Here is a 21841-nt window from a genome sequence, read left to right as displayed (position 1 = left end):
ATATTGTTTGGAGTACAAAATTTTTACCTATATACTAAAAAAACGACTCCAACAACTAACTGAAAATATTGTCGGGGAATATCAAACCGGTTTCCGACAAGGAATATCTACAACTGACCAACTAGTCATAGTGAAACAAATTCTAAACAAATCGTGGGAATACGACATTGAAGTCCACTCAATTAATAGGAACAAGTTATATCAAATATTGCAGAGCTTTAATATCCCCCAAAAATACATCCGACTGGTAAAAAAACAATGGATTCGTCAATAGCAACTGTCAGAGTCCAAAATGAGCTCACTGAAAACTTTACAATAGTCCAAGGATTAAAGCAAGGAGACGGGCTGGCGCCGACACTATTCAACCTGACCTTGGAATATGTGATAAGACAGCTGAATATAGTAAGAGGTAATCTAACAAATAAATCAATACAGATTGCCGCCTATGCCGATGATATCAGCATCATGTCTCGCAGAACAGAAGAGGCGGCAGAAATATATTCACAATTAAAAACAAAGGCAAAAGAGACCGGACTATACGGAAATAAATATTCAAAAGACAAAAAAAAAAGTTAGATTTGGATTGAGAGATCAAAAGAGATTGCGCAAAAACACTTTTTTTAGATCTCATGTTTTTTTTTTAATATAAGAGTTTTGCATTTGAGGTATTTTAATTAGTATATCTAACATCCCAAATAATCCCACGTAACACATTTTCACATTAAACTTTGGAAAACTTAAAATTTGTGCTTTTTTTCGAAATATTCGCAGACTATCCTAGCTTTACTTTACCTCATAAGATCAATAAATCACTTTCATTGACCGAAATTTATTACTTATATTGTTTGGAGTCCCAAAATTAATATTCTCTACAAAATTCAGCTTGTTTGTATGATTTTTAGAGGTTCAGTAGCATTTTCGTCTCTTATGACTGGAGTACTGGAGTAAGTAGACAAATCCTGTATATTTTTAATATGCTTAATTAATCAATTAGTAAAAATGCGCATAAATATATTTATAATTAATCTATTTAATAGTTTTATACCGTTTCTTCTTTATTGGTTAAAAAATTCTAATTAGTTTATTGGTAATATTGTTAAAACAGTTCCAATTTTTTTCTATGTAATACATAAATATTCTAACATCGTTATGTCAGTATAACTGACCTCCTAAACCTATAAGTTTGGTGTAGAATGTTAATATAAGTGATTCATTTTGTCGCCGAATCACATTTTAAGAAATATCACTAATAGGCATATTACGGAAAGACCAGACAGTTTTAGCGAATGTGTTACAAAATTTTACATATTAAATAGGAGCAATCGTTACGAAATTTTGAATAGTTTGAATATTTATTTCATATATACGGATTTAATAATTAATTATGGGAGAAAGTAAAATGTACAATATGACAAATAATTCTTTCACTCTCACAGAGAGATATAATTGATAGATCAATGTTTAGAATATCAAATTGTTGGAATAGTTGGAATTTTTTTAATAGTTTCTATTTTTTTAATCATAAAATGTGTATTTAATATGGCCACTAATAACATAGAGGACCATCTGTAATATTAAAATTACATAGAACTATCCATAACAACAATCAGTAAATTGAATGGACCAGTACTAAGAGATCTTATTGAAGATGAAATAAAGGTCAAAAAGAAGAAAAAAAGACAAAGCGGATTTCGTATGAAGCGACAGTATATTCTATTTCAAACAAATTATTGAGAAACCACTACAACTAAAAGAAAACTACATGTATAACTACATATAACACAAAGAAAATATACATCTAACTTAAATAACATTTTTCATATATAACAACTAAAAGTGTCGGTTATTTCCATTAAATAAAGTAAATTACATAAAAATTCCACTAGAAAATAGCTTTAGAATAACATTCGTAAACTTATACAAAGCATACGATGTAATACCAACAGTGAAACACTGAAAAATATTAAAAGGTACTTTCACAAACATAAATCACACTCTCATTACAGCTCCACAAAGTATTTATAATGCAGCTAAATCAAGAGTAAAAATAGGAAAATATCATGATCATCAGTAGCCTTATTAGTCCACTGCTGAACATAGGCCTTATGTAAATAATTCCATTGATGCAATATTGAGCACCCTGAATCCAGCACAACAATCCAGTTGTTTGTTGTGGATGCTGTTACAAGGAAAATTGATTTCAGCTAGACTTCGTACGACAGTTTCACGCTATTCCCGTTCTTTATTCATTGCACAAGCTGGTTGATTTTCATCTTCATCACTATCTGTGCATTTTCTACAATTCTTGACACAACCAGTTTTTTCAAATTTAAAAATATTGTTGTGGCTTGTAAATTTTACTTTATTTCCAGAATAATACCATTTAATAATTTGAATTTTATGTTCAGTTGTAAAAACGTGAAATATCAATTTCTTTATTCTGATTTTTTGCGAATAAAAACAGAATTATTACTAATAAAAAAAAATAAACGTATATTTGACGTTTTCGTTACCAAAACTGAATGGTACTTTGACAAAACCAGAATTCAATCTTAGGTGTTAAAAACAAGCTCGTATATCGGTATTAATTTCATACTATATTCGGTGTCTCTCTGTTCAGCAGAACAACCTCATACTATTCTTTTCGCACTAATTATGCGTGCTATATGCTGTTTTCAGATTCCACAACTGTGTACCCAACAGCCTTCAAAATTAAATATATGTGAGCAGGAATTTATGGATATCGTATTGTTGGATCATTTTTTTTGCAAAAAAATTTGAACAGAGAAGCATATTTTTACATACAGAAGCATACAATTTTTAGAGAACTATATTTATAATATTTAACATTTTTTAATATAGTTATATTTTGATTTTATTTAGTCAAAAATCCCAGACGTAGTGATTAAGCAAAACTTATAACTAAACCAGATCTGGTTAGATTACTTTCTTTTTAACTGACGGATCAACATCGGCAACTTTATCTTAATTCTTATTGTACCTTGTAACAGCTACAAACTATAATCGGATTGCAACGTATTTTAATGAATCACCACACCCCGAAAATTCCTCAAAAATCGTTCACGGTAAAAATTTAAATATATACGTGGACACACAAAACTGGAATGTTTTTCATTCCCGGTATATGTATATGTGTAGGAATCTGGTGAGGAAAATACCCGACCTCAAAATTTTGCCACTTCTAATTAACGTTATTGGTTTTATAAAAAAATTGTTTGTGCCGAGAATGATATTGTTTTATAATCATTATAGTAAAAACCTGCCATCGTAAACATAGTTTATCTATATAGGGTGAACCATGAGGAATTGTACATGTACATACTTCTTAATTTCATTAATTGATCTGGGTTTTGCAGCGTTCCGAAGTTGATCGGGTTTTTAAATACTCGAAGAATACAATAAAAACGAACCATTAGGCTTAATTTTCTATTATATATTTTTTTATTTATATAAATTTATTATTATCTTAAAATTTGTATATTATTATTAATTTATTATCGACCCTTTTCCCCACTACCTATGAGGTAGAGTCTGAAGACGCGTTTTTTTACGTGATATTCCCAGTAGGCCTAATCTACGGACCATTTCCAACCGAGATAACTTTGAGCATAATTATACAGTAAGGTCTCTCTTTATGCGGATTATTTTTAAGCAATTTTAAAGTTGTGTGGTTTGTATTTCATCCAAAAATTTCTATTATTAATTATTATAATTAAATATTAACTATTCACATCCAGATGTCAGTAAAGTGAGCCTTTGCAATTCGGGGATTCCCTTGTTACATGATGTCCCTAATACATCATTGCAAGTTTTGTATTGAAAGGTATAACCTGTTATTGTGTTAAAATAATTTTTCTCTTAGCCGTGCTTTGTTTTATACACTCGCGATCATAAAATCCGGGTCACCTTGAAAATTACCGATATTTCATTTTTAACGAGCTTTATCGTAAATAATAATAAAACAAATACAAACTAATGCATGTTTCTGAGAATTGTTGCGGTTTCCTTTGTAACAAAGAATTCCAATAGTGTCGATTTCGCGGTAAAGTGCACACTTCCCAAAATGAACGCTACCTGTAACTCCGCTTGTTTTAAATGTGCAACGGACAAACGTTTATTATTACCACCATTAGTGTTTATTAGTGCCATTATTAGTGTTTATTTTTTGACAAAAATGCCTTTGACTGTTGAAACGGCACAAATTGTTGCACTTGTGGAAGACGGTCACACTCAACGGCAAGTTACAAGAACTGTTGGCGTAAGCCTTTCTACGGTTCAACGTGTGCTTCAACGCTTTCAGGAGGCAAGTTTGCTAACCAGGCGACCTGGCTCTAGACGAAGGAGAACGACGACGGCACTAGATGACCGTTTCCTTGTGTTTCAGTCTTTACGAAACCGGACCTCAACAGCGGTTATGCATTAAAATCGTCTAGAGGAAGTACGAAATCGCAATTTTAGTGTTGCAACAGTCAGAAGAAGACTTCGTTCTTCTTGACTATCTTCTCGGGTAATGGCTACAGGACCGCCACTTCGCCGGGTGCCTCGAGTTGCACGACTAGCTTTTGCTCAACAATACGCGCATTGGGGAATTAACGATTGTAGCAAAGTGTTATTCTCAGATGAATCCCGTTTCTGCCTAACTGGATCCGATGGACGTGTACGAGTTTGGAGGAGAACCGGTGAACAATTTTCACAAGCTTGCATTGCTCCAATAATGCCATTTGGTAGAGGCTCGGCCATGGCTTGGGGAGGTATATCTTCCGACTTCCACACAGAATTACCCTTCATCGAAAATGGGTCCCTAACTGCACGAAGGTACATTACGGAGATTCCGGAAGAACATGTTATGCCCAACATGGCAGGGCTTGGAGAAAACGCCGTTTTTATGCAGGACAACGTGCGATTGCACGTTGCCAGGATCAGTATGTAATGCTTGGACGAAGTTAGAATTACGAGGGTAGCCTGGCCAGCTAGGTCTCCAGACCTGAATCCCATCGAACATCTCTGGGACGATTTGAAAAAACGTATTCAAACCCATACACCTCCTCCTAACAACGCACAGGAGCTTAAGGATCTGTTAGTGAGAGAGTGGAATAACATACCACAACATGTAATCCGGAGAAAAACTGAGAGTATGCACCGTCGTCTGCAAGAGGTTATTAGAGCAAGAGGAGGCAATACACGATATTGGTCATTGAAATTTCACTGATTTTTTACCACGTTCTGTATTTTCCATATTTTTTCGTATGTCTGTTTTATCAACAATTTGACTTATTTTCTGTTTTTTTCAATAAATACAATAAAAAACCATTTTTTTTTCTTTCAAAACAAACATCGATGACAAATAAGAAATACATTAGCCAAAAAAAAGGTTATTACTGCACCAGAGGCAAAAATATTTAAGAAACTTGAAATTTTCAAGATGACCCGGATTTTATGATCGCGAGTGTATTAAGTTGTTTAAAATTTTGCTGATTCCAAGTTACAGTATAATAAACAGCACGGTTTTAGGATTGCAAGATTTTAAGTGAGTGTCGTAAAGTTTTATTTTTCATTAGAAGAGGTTTTTACCATTTCAATATCATAAGCCTAATTTTTTTTATTTCTTTTTTTTAAGATTTTATTTGGCCCAATGAAAAAAAAACATCAAAGACAATCAATTTCGTTGGAAACGAAAATTGCAATTTTAGATCGCTTAGAAAAAGGAGAAAGTTGTACGGCAATTGGAAAACATTTTAATTAAGGCGAATCAACTGTAAGAGCAATTAAGAAGAATGAAGTTGCTATAAGAAAATCTATAATTTCAGGTACAAAATTGCGACAGAGAAAACCGAAGCCATCATTCTGAAGGGGACAAGGAATAGGCAAAATATTGAATTAAAATGTGCGGGAGCATGTCTAACACCTAAGAAACATGTAAAGTATCTAGGAGTGACATTGCACCAGAATGGAAAATGGGGAGAGCACGTGCGGGAGGTGGTCCGGAAGGCTGCGAATAGTACGGCTGCGTTGGGGAGGGTGATGCCGAACATTGGAGGACCCAAATCCGAAAGGAGGAGGGTTTTACACGGTGTTGTACAATCGATCGTCCTCTACGCGGCACCAGTCTGGAGCGAGGCCGTAGAGATAACTGCCTGTAGGAGTCTCATGACACGAGTAGACAGAACAAGTCTGTTGCGAGTGGCATGCGCCTACAGGACTGTGTCTGCGGCAGCCTTATGGACCATCACTGGATGTGTTCCGTTGCATGTTTTGGCGGTGGAAAGAAAAGAGCTGTATGAGAGAAGAGGTCCAAACCTTACTGTGGCCGAGAAAAGACAGGAAAGGGAAAGGTCAGTTGAAAGATGGCAAGAAGAATGGAACAACACGGAAGATGTGGCACAGTGGACGAAAATGCTGATCTCAAACATAAGAGATTGGGTGGACTGTGGCCACAGGCGACTGGATTATTTCCTGACGCAGGTGCTCACAGGACACGGGTGTTTTAGGGCCTACCTCTATAGGATCGGAAAGGCTGATACAGATGAATGCCTATACTGTGGATACTCGGACACTGTGACACATACGATGTTAGATTGCAGCAGATGGATAGTGGAAAGGAACAGAATGGAGAGAGAGACAGGTGTGAATTTTGTTACAGTGAGAGAAATGATTGAGAGAATGATTGAAAATAAATTAGTTTGGACTAATATACACAGCTATATCCGTGCAGTAATCAAGAAAAAGAAAGAGGAAGAAAGACTGCTAAACCAACGCTAAAGGTAAGAGTGAATGATGCTGAAAGGTGAAGCTAGAAAAGTGGGTCACACTGTGTGAGTTGGAATGCGTGAGTCAGACTGTGGGGAAGGAGGAAATGCCCATCTGGAAATAATGCCGAACTAGGAGCGATGAGTGTCTTCTACGCGCTACCTGGAACGAGACAGGGAACCTCCTTGCTGATGAATAGAGTGTGGATATGTATGAATGGAGAATGAATGAATAAAGGTAGTGATTCGGAAGTGATGCCGGCCTTACAGCGGCCATTCCGCTTCCGGATCGCTGGATGACAGAGGAGGGTCTGGTTTAGCAGGTAGGCGTTCGGCGTAGACTCGGCGACGAGAGGGCATTTTAAAGTACCTCGGGAACTATCGCCGGGAGTACGAAGAACGAATCCTGCACTAAAGTTAGTCAGGCGGCGTCCTGGACTGAGATGTCTTTTGAAGATTCCAGACCCCCCCTCTATAAAGACGAAAAAAAAAAAAAAAGGTACAAAATTAAGCGCCAAATTTTCATCTACTTAAGGGATGTATTATTAGAAAGAACAGAAAGAGCCATCGCAGTTTGGATTGAAGAACTAATTTAAAAAAGAATTCCTGTAAGTGGTTATTTAATCCATGAAAAAGCTCTTCAGTTTTATCTCTTACAGGAGATAGAGTGCTACAGCGTATAAAGCAGAAGCAAAAACATTTATACAGGAGCTATCGAAAATTATTGAAGATGGGGACTATTGTGCCCATCAAGTATTTAACGCTAATAAAACGGAACAGTACTGTAAAAAATGCCTAACCGTACTCACATCGCAAAGGATAAAAACTGCAAGTGGACATAAAGCAAGTAAAGATCGAGTAACATTATTACATGCTTTGTAGAAATACATTAGGAGATAGGATGTTGAAACCGCTCTTAATAAATAAATCTCTTAGAGCACTTGCTTTAAAAGGAAAAGATTTACTTTACAAGTAAAACAATAAAAAGCAGTTGATGTTAGAAAATTGATAGAAAAACATTATGATTTAAACTGGAAGAGTATTAAAGAATTAAGCTTTTTTAAACACATTTAAACCGAGACAACTTAGGAAAACATCTACCAGCAGACGAAGTTCATAAATAATTAGTTTACTTTCATAAACAATACTAGTAAAATAAACAAGTTCCCCTGTTTTTCTGTTCATCGACACGATATGAATAAATATAAATATTCTCCGTACACAAATTGTTAATAGCACGAAATGTGCCTCAAACTCATAAAACGGTCGTAAATCATAGGCGTTCCTAAGGTTTTTATTCATTAAATAATAATATAATGTTTTAATACTGTTGGTTACTAATGTTGGTTATAATATTATATTAATAAAAATAAGAATGTAACCATTAACAATTTTGTAAATAAGAATACCTTATCTCTTTGGATATTTCAATACTAATCTTCGCGTTGAATCAGTTTAGTAGAAAACCTGGAATTCATATCCGAAGGTACTATTCGTTGCAAGATAATTAGGATGGAATTCCTCAGATTTTTAATAATATAATGGGTATAAAGATGCCAGCTTTGGCCACGTGCCTCGTCTGTTCAGTTTATATTTGAAACTTAACTTGAAAGGGTGAAGTTATTACGAACGAAAACAATTTTTTTGTTTAGTACGTTTTTGATCGCATGTAATTTACGGCTCGTCAGTGTTTCCGCGTCTACGGCAGTAATTAGCTTCTCGAATATTTCTTTTGCGAATTATATGCAGTGCGTGAGTGATTTTTTATTCCATATACCTACGAACATATACGTACCTTTCGCTCGTGCTCGTTTTGTTGGATTGTTTGTGATGGCTTCATCATCAACATCATTAAATTTTACACCAGTACTGTTGCGTACAGTCAGTAAGTCTGTCTATTCACCAAGAGACAAGACTATTGTCCTGAATGTTCACGATGCTCTGGTTTCTCAGAATCCCACAAACACTGTTCGCAACATAGTCGAAAGTTGTGCCAACATGTCAACTATATATAGGTTCCTATCAGAAAGAAAAAAACACGGTATACCTAGCCCAAACACAAACGAACACTTAAAAAGAGGGAAAAAGCCTATTGAAATTGATGAATTTGCCAAAAATGGTATTCGAAGGAAAATTCATGGATTTTTTTTCAAAAAAGAAATACCAAACCTAAACAAAATTTTACAAGAAGTTAGAGACGACCCGGATTTGCCTCATATTGGACGAACTAAATTGTGGCAAGTTTTAAAAGAATTAAATTTCCGGTGGGAGAAATCAGACCGAAAATCACTTTTGATTGACCGGGAGGAGATAATATGTCGGAGAAGAAATTATCTAAGATCCATACGAAAATTCCGGGCTGAAGGAAGGCCAATCTTCTACTAGGATGAAACGTGGGTAAACTCAGATCATACTCTAAAAAAATTTGGTCAGATAAAAATATATTAAGCTCCAGGCAAGCCTTTATGGAAGGTTGGTCTACTGGTATCTCCCCATCTTCTGGTAAAGCCAGTAGATTAATAATTTCTCACATTGGCAGTGAAAAGGGATTTGTTAAGCATGGTTTGTTGGAATTTCAGTCCAAAAGCACAAAAGACTATCACGAGGAGATGACAGCTGATGTATTCGAAGAGTATTTTGAGCAGATGATTGAACACATACCACCAAATTCAATTATAGTATTAGATAATGCACCTTATTATTCACGACTAGTAGAAAGACTTCCAACGACTGCGTGGAAGAAACAGGATATTCTTGACTGGCTGCGGAATAAGTATCTCCCTTACGAAGATGGAATGGTAAAAGCAGAACTTTTAAAAATTGCCGGCAACACAAATCTAAGTTCAAGAAATACGTAGTTGACAAAATGTCGGAAAGGCGAAACATCACAGTCCTTAGACTTCCACCCTACCACTGAGAAATAAATCCAATTGAACTCATTTGGACACAAATGAAAAGTTATGTGGCTAGAAAAAATACGTCATATAAAATACAAGCTGTACGTGAATTGTTATACGAGTCTTTACAACATATTACAGAACAAAACTGGAAAGATGCAGTAAGACATGTAATAGAAGAATAACAAAAAATGTGGGATCTTGATAACATAATTGATGCTACCGTAGAGACACAACCGCTAATTATTAACCCTTAAGACGACTCGGATTCCGAAGTTGATCCTATTTATTTTGAATTTGAATAGTTTTCTAATCGTAATTATATAAGGTAAGTAATAGTAGTTGTAATCGTAAGGTATTAAAGGGGAAAGGCGCAAAATGTCGCCTGTCAAAATGTTCAATGTGTATTAAATGTATCCATTTTTTTTCAAATCCTGAGAAAACTAAAAAGCATTTTTGAAAAATTTAAAGGCAGAATGAAATATTTATTAGAATAAATAAAAAGTTTCTTTTACATGCAATATTTTCAATTAAAAATTATACTATATTTTTTCTTTTATTTCCATCCCTGTTACATAACATATTAAAATAAACATTGTAGAAGTTTTCAGGGACTTTCTGCCCTCAGTAATAATGTAATCTTTCATTCTGCTTTTAAATGTTTTGAAAATATTTATTAGTTTTCTCCGGATTCGAAAATAATGGATACATTTAAAACACATTGAAAATTTTGCCAGGCGACATTTGGCGCCTTTCCCCTTAATTAAATAAATGGATCTTTTACAAATGGCAAGAAATTTTTTATTTTTGAATAAAATAAATAAGTTTTATTAAAAAATACAATTTACATAAGTACAATTTAAAAAATATATTTATTTAGTTCAAATAAATGTTTCAATTATATACTCTACGAGACTGGTCGGTGATCTCTAACCATTCACTATACCCTCCTAATATTATAAGGTATTGTATTCCTTCAGATACAAGGTGGGTTAGTCAAAAACATCTTAAACCGTCAGTTTCAGGTTGGTTTTTACTATTATATCGTATTACCTATCCTCTCTGTATTTCATTTCTCTAATTAGGGTTAAACTTGTAGTGAGCTATCGACAAATTGTGAACCGATTATAGTCACAAAAACGAATAGAAATAGGGACCAGTTTTTTTTTAAGCTTTTGTATACATTTCTTTCAGATAGAAGTAATTTATCATGCAGCCTATTTCTTTTAATTTCTGGAAACTTTTTTGTTTTTTTTTGTCTTGGTTTTATGTAGTTTTAGAAGGCTACGGGGCGTATCCCTACTTTTTCAATGCAAGTGATGTATTTTTTATGCAATTTTTTATAGGCGCTTTTATGTGGTACGTATCCACCGCATAAAACGAGACCTTACTGTATACGAGCCCTAGCAAATAAATTTTCAGATAAATGAAAATTTATTGAAAACCTTTATCTTCAAAACCTTGCCTATTCAATTAAGGAACGAGATCAACAATACATTAAACTTTATCATTAATAATAAAATATTGAAGTGGCTTGGTTTCTATAAACTTTGAATTTCAGTATTAGCGGTAAAATAATTGAAAATATTATATAATATCGTGGCAACTAAATGTTCGGAAATGTTCGGAATAAAACAAATAATTGTGTGGTCGGGACAAAAGCAGACAAGTCCAAATTTAAGTTTTTTCAGGAAGTGATAAAACTATTTTAAAATGAACCGCATGAGTAAATGTAGCTGTTATTAGTTATAATTATATATATATATATATATATATATATATATATATATATATATATATATATATATATATATATATAATATATATATAATATAATTTATATATATATGTATACATACATATATATATATATATATATATATATATATATATATATATATATATATATATATATATATATATATATATATATATTACAAGTGATTATTTTAACCAAAAAAATACGTTCGAATTATCGGGTAAAGTGGTTTGTAATAAAAATCTTTCTTTTTTCTAAATTACTCAATATTTCGCCATTTATTTAAAAGCTTCCTCAGGAGTAAACTTTTATTATTTCAGAGTAAAGAAATATTATTCTTCTAACTTTTCTTTTATTGTTATTTTTATTTTTACATTTGAAATAATTTTAATTTTTTATCGTATAGCTGTAACGAACGTGCTTAAGACAATTTAATCTTGACATTCAATATTTCAAATACTTCAATGTCACTTTTTTTTGCGACATCTTTTAAATTCTGTGATTATTTTAAAATGTATTTGTACGCCATTTTTTGTAATGTTCAAATTGTTTTAGTTTACTCCTGAGGAAACTTTTAAATAAATGGCGAAATATTGAGTAATTTAGAAAAAAGAAAGATTTTTATTACAGACCACTTTACCCGATAATTCGAACGTATTTATATATATATATATATATATATATATATATATATATATATATATATATATATATATAAATATATATGTATATTACCATGATCTGCTTTTTCTTACTTTTATATTAATTACTTTATATAATTACTTTAATTAATGATTTAATTAATTATCTCAGTGCCGCAAATCATACATAAAAAAAAAACAATCTCAGGGTGCCATTTTAATATACAAAAAAAAATAAATCAGCTTAGGTTATACTTATCTTTTCTCGTGGCTTCCAGTCTCTCTTAGTTGTTCCTTATCGGGGTAAAATAGGAAGAAAAAGTAAATAGAAATAACATAAATAACCAAATACAAATATCTTTTGTTTTCAAAAGAAATAATATGAAAATTTATTAAATAAATTCCATGGGCTTAAACTGTCCCAATGACAATTATTGTACCACATAAAATAATTTTAATTTACCCAAGATTTATCGGTTTGTTTTTTTTTAGAAACATTGATAAAACAACATAAACAAGAAATTAAAAAAAACAACAAAAAACAAAATTTGTTTAATTTACTAATGCTTGTATTTTGAGAACGATTTCCTAAGTGGAAATTGAAACGTCAATAAACGTACTTTAACCTTTAATTGTGGCTTATTCCCATTTAAATAGTAATTCTTCTGACATACCACAATGAAATAGCTTTAGATCTAGCTAAGTTTACAGTTGCGGACATACTTAACATTATCGTGAGAGTGGAAGTCTCCAACCTAAAGGTAAAAGTACAAGTAGACCGGGAATTGTGTCTGATAGGGATCGACGATTACTAGTGAAAATTTGCAAATTAGACCGCCGAATCGCAACACTTTATAAGCTATCACAGCACAATGAAATATGAAATGCGGAAATAGGAAAAAATTTATCAAGGGAGAGCTGCAGGAAATGGATACACAAATCAGAAATCAGTTTTTATAAGGTTGAATCGTAATTTTTTATTAAATGCGTAATTTTTTCATTACTCGTAATGCTTTAGGCGAAAGAAAAACCTCTGCTAACAGAGAAGCAAAAAACAAACGGCTTCAATTGGACAAGATCGAAGATTTCATGGACTGTTAATGTCTGGTTCATAGTTATATTTAATGACGAATTTCGATGTTTGCGTGGGAGACTTTCGAAAAATGAAACATTCCATAAATATTGCCTTAAGAGAACTGTGAAGTTTCCCAAAGGAATTATGATTTGGAGGTGCATATCATTAGCGCGTCTAGGAAGATACGAAGTGGTGAATGCCACAATGAGTTGAATTTTATATTCCAGCAGGATGGCGCTGCATGCCATTCAGCTAAAACAAGTAAGAAATAGTTTGGAGAAATAACATTGAAAGTCCTCTCATGGCTTTTCAACAGTCCAGAACTTAACGTTATTGAGACATTGTGGCATAATATGAAACGGAAATTGCGTAATGATCCCCAGAGAAATTATGGAATAGTTTCGACCCTGACCATTATACAAAACCCCATATTAAAATAATAATATCTTGAATTATTCGAACATTTATTTGTCACAATATTATGCAAATTTTTGTTAACTTTACCGCTAACACTGCAATTCAAAGTTTATAGAGACCAAGCCATTTCAATATTTTATTATTATTGAGTTTGATGTATTGTTAATCTCGTTCTTTAATTCAATCAGTAAGGTTGTGAAGATGAACGTATTCAATCAATTTTCGTTTTTACGAACATTTAGTTGTTAGGGCTCGTATTTAAAAGTATTTTTCCAGCTATTGTTTTCTCATTTTCTTTGATGGTCGGTCCATGCTGCGGTTCAGAATCTAATTCAGTATCGGAGGTAAATGTTTGCGAAATAACTGGAGCTAGAATTGGCGTCATTGTGGCTTATTCATCTTTGAATTTATTTTCCTTGATTAATTTTGATATTTCCATGATGTTACTGTAGGTTTCACTAGAACATTCAACATGTAGCTTTTCGTCAACTGCACATACTTCTACAGTCCCTTGCACCTGTAGAAAATTAATTTCAGACATTCGGAAGTTGGAGTTTTTGAAGTTTGCATTGGAATACAAATTTTTCTATACTTTTTTCAGCCCCAACCTTCAGGATCACAGCGTTTGTCGTGCCACGACTGAACCTGGTGATAAATTCGGAGACTGTGGAAACATTGTGCTTCTTGTGTTGGAGGAAGCGATGATAAGTTAAATGTATTATTGGTAACTATCTTAAAGCTTTGTATCTCATGCTGTCCAAAGAAACATCTTTATTTTCACCATATAAAGAGACGAAATACTTTCTCCAACGACAGTGAGCAAAGATGGCTCGCTTTTTCACTGAGAAATAATGCTATTCTGCTAATTGACTCAGGATGTTTCTGTAGAATTTTGCTAACTTTAAGTTTCAGCAATTAAATTTAACTTAAATTTTAGTTTTTTAACCGCTCAAAAGATTTTTTTTTATTTTCCGTTATTTTTGTACTTATATAACTATTTCATTTTCCATTTTACGATAAAAAGTAAAAAATATAAAGTTGTAGAAAATTTAATTTGCTATAGATATATATGTTTTATTCAATTTTCTGTAAGGTTGCTAGCTTACGAGATACAGCGCAAAAACTCTTTGCATCTCTTTTTCCAAGATGGCGGCTGGGGGACAATTAATAGTGACGACCCCATAAATTTTAACTTAAGCTTATATTAACACTCCATATATATCAAATAAATAAAATTGCGTCCTCTGAAAAATGCAACCCTAAATATAACTTTTCAATAGACTATTTGGTTTTCGTCATGTCTTTTTAAATTTTTGGTTTCTTCAGTTATTTTAGTATTATCTGAAGCTATATGTGTGGCATTTTTATATTATTTACTAAGTGTATTGAGAACTAATCACAATTTTAGTTTAAAATTCGTTTATTTTGACGTTCCAACTTCCACTTCGCAAACCGTTCTCAAAATACGAATTAATTTTTTTTTTACAAATTGGTAAAAATGGATGAACTTATTTATTTTGCCAAAAAGTTGTTACGAAATGTTCTTTATTAAATCATATTTCATCCAGATAAAAAATATTACTATATATTATTTTGAAAATAAAATGCACTTTTCTTAGAATTTTTTTAACAATATTGTGTATTTTCTGGGATTAACCGTCATGTACATTTAACACTTCTTCTTCACGTGCCAACGTCAACTAGTATAGAGGGAACTCGTTTTTTAAATATGTTGGTTATTTCTTTTACTTTTTGGTGCACATTAAATAAATAGTGTCTAGATAACAGTACAGTTATTAAATGTTCTGTTAAATGACTCTTTAATTTCACAGGAGCACAATTAGACGATAGTGCCATTTTTATTGTACGAGTTCACTTAATATTGCTTTTTGTTGCTAACAGTAAAAAAATAATAATTCTTCATATTAGATTTAAAGGTCTAAACAGACAAAAATATAAATCGTCACGGAAATAATTAACAATAAACAATTTTATGTGGATTGAAAATTCTAGTTTTTTCTAATAAACTTAGGTGCTTTTTAATGATAATAATTTTCACCGAATATTTAGCTCATATTATCGGTTTGTTAAAATTTCTACAACATATGAGAGAAATAATTTTGAAATTATTGGTCACTGATTTATAACATTACATTGAGGATTACCAGCTGTGTCATAAAAATTATGCCAGCAATATGTTTCAAACAGATTAGGTATACTTCTCTTTTCGCAAGAGAATTCACGATAGAAATCTAGAAAAAGAAGGAAGGATAAATTATTTATATTAATGTCCTTTGAAATTGTTAAGTAATAACAATTTGTCAAAAGTTCTTCTTTACGAGCCATATCAGAATTATCCGACGTTAGCGATGACCATTGTGAAGGCTTCTCGATCGTCTACTACATGGAATAATTTGCCATATTTGATATCTGAGTCCATTCACAAATGGTTTTTAACCAAGAGAACTGTTTTCTTCCTACACCTTTACGGCCTTCTTTTTTACCTTTAAGGATCAGGTGTAATATCCTTTATCGATTACCCCAGATAAGACATTTTCCAGTGTTTAACAGTCTTTAGCAAATTTCTGCCTTTGTTGACCCTCCTTAGTACTTCCTCATTAGTTTTTTTTGCCGTCCAAGGTATTTTCAGCATCCGTCTATGAATCCACATTTCCAATGTTTCAATTCTGTTCATGCTTATTACTTTTAGTGTCTACACTTCCGCTCCATACAAAATACCTTAACCATAAACTTAAACATCCTTTGTCTTAGCTTAGTAGTTTAAGTTATTGCTATTTTGAGTTTCATTTCTATGTCTGGACCTAGTTGATCCATTATCACGGTTCCCAAATATGTAATTTTGTGAACTTTTTCAACTTAAACTCCATTTAATTAAAGGTCTATATCTGGATGTGGGTTACGACTAAAGACCAAAAATTTGGTTTTATTTAAGTTTATTTTAATGCTCATTTCCTTTCAATGAGGATGAGTGAATATGATTTAGCAGAATTTGGAGACCATCAATATTTTCTGACAGAATTACTATATCGTTCGTGTATCTAAATATATTAAGTAGTTCCATGTTGATTTCGTCGGTGTAGTTTTCTCCAATTTTTATGATAGCAGTTTGATTCCAGTCCAGATTTTTTAATGACACGAATATCTTTGTCATCTAATCCTATATTTTTTAGCATCTGGATTAATTTTACATGGTGTACTTTATCGAATGCCTTTTTAAAATCCACGAAGTAGGCAAATACATCTTTTCTTTGATCACAGTATTTTTGTAATAAGATATTTAGTGCCTTTCCATAACATTTCTAAAACTAAACTGGATATCTTCGAGATCTTTCTCGCATTTAGTCTAATTCTGTTGTGAAGTAGTCTTAGTAAAATTTTAAGAGTGTGGCTCATTAGGCTAATTAATCGATATTCTGAGCATTTTCTAGCATTGTGTTTTTTAAGTATTGCGACAAAGATGAACTTGAGCAAGTCTGTGGGAATCTCTCTATTGTTATATATTGCAATAAAAAGTATTACTACTACTACTTTTCTGTTATCTTAATGTATTATCTTCATCAACTCAGTTGGTGTATTATCTGGACCACAAGCTTGTCTATTTTAGCATGTTTTATAGCATGTTCTATCTCTGATTTCATAATTTCTGGGCCGTCATCAATACAATTTTTGAATAATTCGGTGATATTGTGTCTGTCATCTTTAAACAATTCTGGTATAAATACAGTTGCATTTCCCTCCTTATTTCGTTTTCCTTTACAATAATTTTATTGTTATTTTCAACTAGTACATAAGGAACTCGTTTTTAAAATGCGTTACTTATTTATTTTACTATTTTGTGCACATTAAATCGTAAATATGAATTTTATGTAGTCAACAATATCCAGAGTTCATATTTTTTGACAAACCGCGTATATAACTGAAAAAATTTAATAGCTGATGATTGTATTCTACGTTTTAGATCATACAGAACTTGTTATAAAAAATAACTTTTTTTCATAAAATTTTTTCATTTATTAAAAATTTATTCATTAAAAGAATTTTCCATATGGTGCAGACTTAATTAGACACCCTGTATAATAAAATGGGTATATATATTTTATCTAAATTTTTTTTTCAAACAAATATTTTATAGTGAGCTTATTCCATCTAACGTATATGCAACCAATATTACAAAAGCAACCACATACATATCCGTCTCTTTCCATTTTTTGTCTTGTTCTTTTTGTTGATTTTTAAAATTTTTTACGGGGTTGCAGATAATATATTTGGATTTCATTATTGGATTGGATTTTTTGTAGCTCAAATCAGCAGCGATTGCCTTCTTGTATTCTGTTGTTAATCTCTTGCATAATGTAGTTGACAGAAGTAATCATAGCACTTAAATATTTAAACTGATAAACCTTTTTACATTTATACTGGTCCATTGTCACGTGCTATTCTATTCTGACTCGTCGTTCTGTTCTTGTTGCAGCCATACATTTTATTTTATCCGTGTTGATTCGTAGAACAATTTCTTATGCGGAATTTTCTTTTTTTTTTCTTTTAATAAAATCTTCTTGAAACAAATGTTGTATTCCCTACTATATCCATATCATCAGCGAAAGCCACTATAATGCGGGACAGGAATTCCTGCGCCTTCCTGGTCCTCGTTTTCCTTTTACTTTTTTTTTTGTAGAATTAATTGCAGCAACCCATATCTTTCGTTGTTCCTCATGATGTGACAGAGGTATTCGTTCTTGACAGTTTTTATTTTGATTAACAAATCTTTTTGTTTTATTATTCTTAAAACGTCCTGATTAGTAATGTGGTCTGTATAAGATATCTTTAGGTTTCGACGATAAAAAGACATTTCAAAAGCCTCAATTTTCTTGCACGTAGTGTCTGTGAGAGTCCACAACTAAAATAGAAAAGTAGGTATAGGAAATATTTAACATCGTAGTAACTTGATTTTTTATGAGTATTGATAAATCATGACATTTCAATAGCTGAGCCGTTTTTTGAAATGCAGATCTTACTTTCTCTATAATACATTTGATTTCTAGGGAATGGTCTCAATTTTCATTGATGTTCATACCAAGATAGATGTATGTTTTAACTCTGTCTATTTGTTGACCATTCACACTGATTCGTCCAATGCTGTTCTTTCTTAGAGGTCATGATACATTTTGTTTTTTTTTTAATGTTTAGTGGAAGTCCATATCTAGAACTTAATTCTGCGATCCTATTCATTAACTACTGAAGGGCTTCATCACTATCAGCGAATACCATCGTGTCGTCTTCATATCTTCTGTTATTAATTCTCCATTAATTCCAATTCTGGCTTCAACATCCTCTATTGCTTTTTGAAAGATTTCCTCAGAGTGTATGTTAAACAGTAGGGGTGATATTATATATCCCTGTTGGAACATAAGTTTGATTTTTATATCATCGGATTCTGCCTCTGCACGGATAGATGATGTTTGATTTCAGTAAAGATTGTTAATAAAACTTAGATCACATGTGTTTATTCTAATATTTGTTTATATCACCATCAGCTTGTCGTGCTTTACTGTATCGAACACCTTATAATAATCAATGAAGCATGCATAAATATCGCAATTCACGTCTCTATACATATTTGAAATAGTACTTGTATGCTAAAGAGAACCTCTCTCGTACCCACTGCACTTCGAAAAGCAAACTGTACACGGCTGATTTTTTCTTCGCACAGTCTATATATCCTTTGCTGTGTGATCTTTAAAAATAACTTTAAAATATGGCCCATTATGCTGGTAGTATGCTGGTGGTGTTTCGGAAATCGCTGCAGGATAGGGATTTTGTTTACTTTGATAAAGCAATAAACTTTAGTCATAATCTTGATATTACTCCGCTTAAATATATGTCATTAAATATTTAATATTTTTGTTAGGCGTTGAGTATCGTCGGTCTTAAATAGCTTTATGAGGTCACGTCAGATTCATGAGCTTTGCCATCTTTTAGTTGTGATATTGCTTTTCCCACTTCATCTGATGTGATTGGTAAGTGGTCATTACATATGTAGGATGGAGATTGCTAGGACCTATTATCAAAGAGGTCTTGTATGTATTTGGCCCATATGCAAATTTCTTATTTTTGATCTGCAATAATGTTTCCTTGTTGATCTCGCAATTTGCTAGCTGTGTTGGATTTCTTGTATAATAAAGCATATTAAATCTTTCTTTCCAGGGATTTGGCACTTCCTCCTCTTCCTACATTTTTTAACATAGCTGATAGAAAGCATGTAGCATAGTTTCTTCTCAATTTTTCAAACTTTTTGCAGATTTAGTGCCGTTTTCTATACCTCTATTATTTATTGGTTTCCGGATAGCTCTTGGATACGTTTTCTACTTTTACTTATTGGGGTTTTTGCTACTATGGGTTCAGCCGTAATATACACATTATTATCAACTAATGTTATTATTAGCTTATCTGCGTGCAACTTTAGCAGCGCTGGTCAAAGTATCTTCTTCAGGCCTTTATTACTTCATTCTTCCTTGTAACTAGGTGGTTACCTTCGTGATTCTTTATGAGAGCTTCAATTTTTGTTTTAAAGCCATTTTTTATATTTTTTACATCCCGAAAAATGTCTTCTTCTGTTGGCCATCTTATTAGAGTCCAGTTGTTTAAACATGTTGTCTTTATATGACCTTTTTGTTGGCTTTTATGGTATTTTTTGCCTTTACTGTGAACTCTCTCTATCTCTATATATTTTCCTAATTTGGATGCTACAGCATTTTCGGTCGAACCTGTTTCGTTAGTTTTAAGACCCTGTCGCATTTACCCACAGAAAATCCTGATTATTTTTTTAATAAACACCGCATGCCTTTGACTCGTCGATTTCTTTTCCCCTCAAACCCGCAAAGGTCTACATTAAAAATATGAGTCACTTACTGTCTGACGTTGACAAAAAATAAGACCAAATCTTTACAAAATATTTAAGTTTTTATTATTATTAAAAAAATATAATAAATAGGGTAAGTTTTTATGGCCATCCTTAACTAACAATTAAGATGTCAGACTTGTGATGAAAATCAATTTATTTGTTATGATATTATTGTGAATTATGTTTAAATTTGTCATATTCTCATGATTATATTATAAAAGATAAATTTTGTTTTCGTATTGTCCGATACATATTCAACCCTCCAAGACAGGCTCCAGTACTCACTGAGAAAGGTGGCTTTGAATAGGAGAGAAATTTCTTCCACCAGACCACAAGAAGACTCCTTAAAACCAGTGATATTCTAGCCAAAAACAGAATGCGAAGATACACTGAGAAACTCCATCTAATCATGGTCTAGTCACGTGGTTACTGAAGATAGGTCAAGCAGGGAAGTAGGTACCAAAAATAGAACTTACAGAAACGGACGTCCAGGAGCCAAGAAATATAAACAATCAGGTCCCCGAAGAGAATGCAGTCCCACAAAGAAATCAGTGGAACTCTGAAAGAAAAAAAAAGAAGACTGTAATATAAGACTGAAATACTGTTTTTATTTTTTAATATTTTGTAGCTTTTTCATCGCTGTCAACAAAATAAGAATGATTGTATTTGTCGCTAACATTCGGTAATCTAACAGAAGAATAGTTTTTTAAAGGTAATTTACTCAAAAAGTTACAGTAAAGCTATTAAATCAACTAATTATGTTGAATACTGGAAGTATTTTCATCACAAGACTGCAAAATATATTTATCACAAATTCTGTATCTACTAATTTTGATGAAATTTAGTGATTAGTTTGCTTAAATATTCATTTGCCGTTTCAGTGTGACCTGCTTTTGGTTTCGAACCCAAAACATAATTCTCAGCGTGAATTGGTATCAACGCTTGCGCTGGATCGACTCCTGCTATCGCAGTTCCGACTGGTCTGGCTATAGCTAATCCTCCTGGTCCAACTACAGCAGTAGCTATTGGTTTACTGGCTGCTACGCCACCTTCACCTAAAAATTAAAATAATTATGGTAGTACACATCAATACTTCTTAATCAATAGTATAGAAGTTTAAAAAAAGGCAACATTAATAAAAAATTAAGAAAAACTTGCTCTATTTTTCTTTACTCTCCTCTCTACGAAAGGCAACACATTTACACAGTTGAAAAATAGCAGGCCGGATTTTCCCCAGAAAAATCAACAATTGACCAGTTTCATTTAATAAGGCAGATCCTCGAGAAAACATTAGAATTTAATATTAAAACCCATCACCTATAGGAAAACTTATCCGATTAACTAGAATGACAATATCTAACTT

At 32.4% G+C, this 21841-nt stretch overlaps 1 protein-coding gene across 1 annotated transcript in view; it reads right to left on the bottom strand.

The window, feature by feature from the left end:
* Positions 1-20518: 20518 nt before the first annotated feature.
* LOC140446630 (uncharacterized) overlaps positions 20519-21841 on the bottom strand; it is a 66278-nt gene continuing 64955 nt past the window's right edge. The window contains exon 9 of the mRNA XM_072539214.1: positions 20519-21533. Within this exon, the coding sequence (XP_072395315.1) occupies positions 21304-21533 (230 nt within the window). The 3' untranslated portion in view covers positions 20519-21303. The remainder of the gene's footprint in view (positions 21534-21841) is intronic.

The sequence above is a fragment of the Diabrotica undecimpunctata genome, chromosome 7 (genome assembly GCF_040954645.1).
Source record: "Diabrotica undecimpunctata isolate CICGRU chromosome 7, icDiaUnde3, whole genome shotgun sequence".
Taxonomy (NCBI): Eukaryota; Metazoa; Arthropoda; class Insecta; order Coleoptera; family Chrysomelidae; genus Diabrotica; species Diabrotica undecimpunctata.
The sequence above is the reverse complement of the archived record's forward strand: the minus strand, read 5'-3'. Positions and strand labels throughout refer to the sequence as shown.